At 34.5% G+C, this 1095-nt stretch overlaps 1 protein-coding gene across 1 annotated transcript in view; it reads left to right on the top strand.

The window, feature by feature from the left end:
• LOC124895200 overlaps nt 1–1089 on the top strand; it is a 2211-nt gene extending 1122 nt beyond the window's left edge. The window contains exon 2 of the mRNA XM_047405640.1: nt 928–1089. Within this exon, the coding sequence (XP_047261596.1) occupies nt 928–986 (59 nt within the window). The 3' untranslated portion in view covers nt 987–1089. The remainder of the gene's footprint in view (nt 1–927) is intronic.
• The last annotated feature ends 6 nt before the right edge of the window (nt 1090–1095 follow it).

Here is a 1095-nt window from a genome sequence, read left to right as displayed (position 1 = left end):
TTAATAAGTAGGAAGGATCTCTTTTTACTTGTTCTATTCATGGAAATTTCAAATGTTATAATAGGGTATTATTTATTTATGTCAACTATAGCATGTCTGGTGGAACAGATTGATTTACCCCATCCATTTAAGGGAACAATCCCCTTAATTGATTCATTATATGTTGTTGTTCTTCCATTAAATATTATTCTTCCTTCATTATTTGGGATTGTGGACGGCCCTCCTCACTATATAAACTCACCATTCTCTTTCTCTAAGAGGACAAACTTCTCCTCCGTATTACTCCCTCTATTTTCTCTTAAAAGTACTTTGAAGTTCTTTGGCACTTTGGATTTGGAAAAACATTCGGTCTTGTCCTTGCTGCAATTACTTTGGGTTCTATTATTATTGTTTGGTGCCTAATCGGTTAGTCTCTATCGACGCATTCTTTTCTTATTATGTAGCATTTGTGATAGCAAAGCATAGAAAGCATGTCTATAGGAACTAATTTAAAATAATTATGATTTTGCTTTTTTCACTGTCATTAATAAGATTAAAAAAAAGAAAAGAATAGCTGACTAGAGTGTACTATAACCAGTTCTGTCTGTTTTCTTGAACAGTAGCACATTTGGTGCAAGTTGAAGACATTCTGGGTATTGCTGTTTGTATTTTCTTGTTTTGTGTTTGCTTTGTTTGACTGTGGTTTCTTGTGAAAGTTTTGTCATAATTGAACACGGCTCAGGGTTTTACTTTTCATAGCTATTTTCTACTTTCTTTCTGATATTTTGTTGGGTTTTTGCTTTTTTTCTTGCATGAAAATGTAAGTTCTTTTTCCCCATTTTCTTTTTTTTGGGCCAAGGAGGGTGAGTGATGTGGTGGGCAGAGGGGCCAGTGGGGGGTTCTTTTGTTTTATTCTTTCCAAATTAATGTGAAGATAATGTTTGATAGAATCTTATTGGGAAGAAAAAGTGTGTGAATCACATTCAGCTGAGTGGGAGAAAAGGTGAAGAAATTTAAGAGAGGATTTTGAAGGATGAATGATAGCTCAGCTAGAGAAATGAATGAGAGACAACCTCAAATGCTTTGTGGTTGTGTGGGCATTTTCTTTCAGCTCTT

The sequence above is a fragment of the Capsicum annuum genome, unplaced genomic scaffold, assembly GCF_002878395.1.
Source record: "Capsicum annuum cultivar UCD-10X-F1 unplaced genomic scaffold, UCD10Xv1.1 ctg80529, whole genome shotgun sequence".
Classification (NCBI taxonomy): domain Eukaryota; kingdom Viridiplantae; phylum Streptophyta; class Magnoliopsida; order Solanales; family Solanaceae; genus Capsicum; species Capsicum annuum.
The sequence above is the reverse complement of the archived record's forward strand: the minus strand, read 5'-3'. Positions and strand labels throughout refer to the sequence as shown.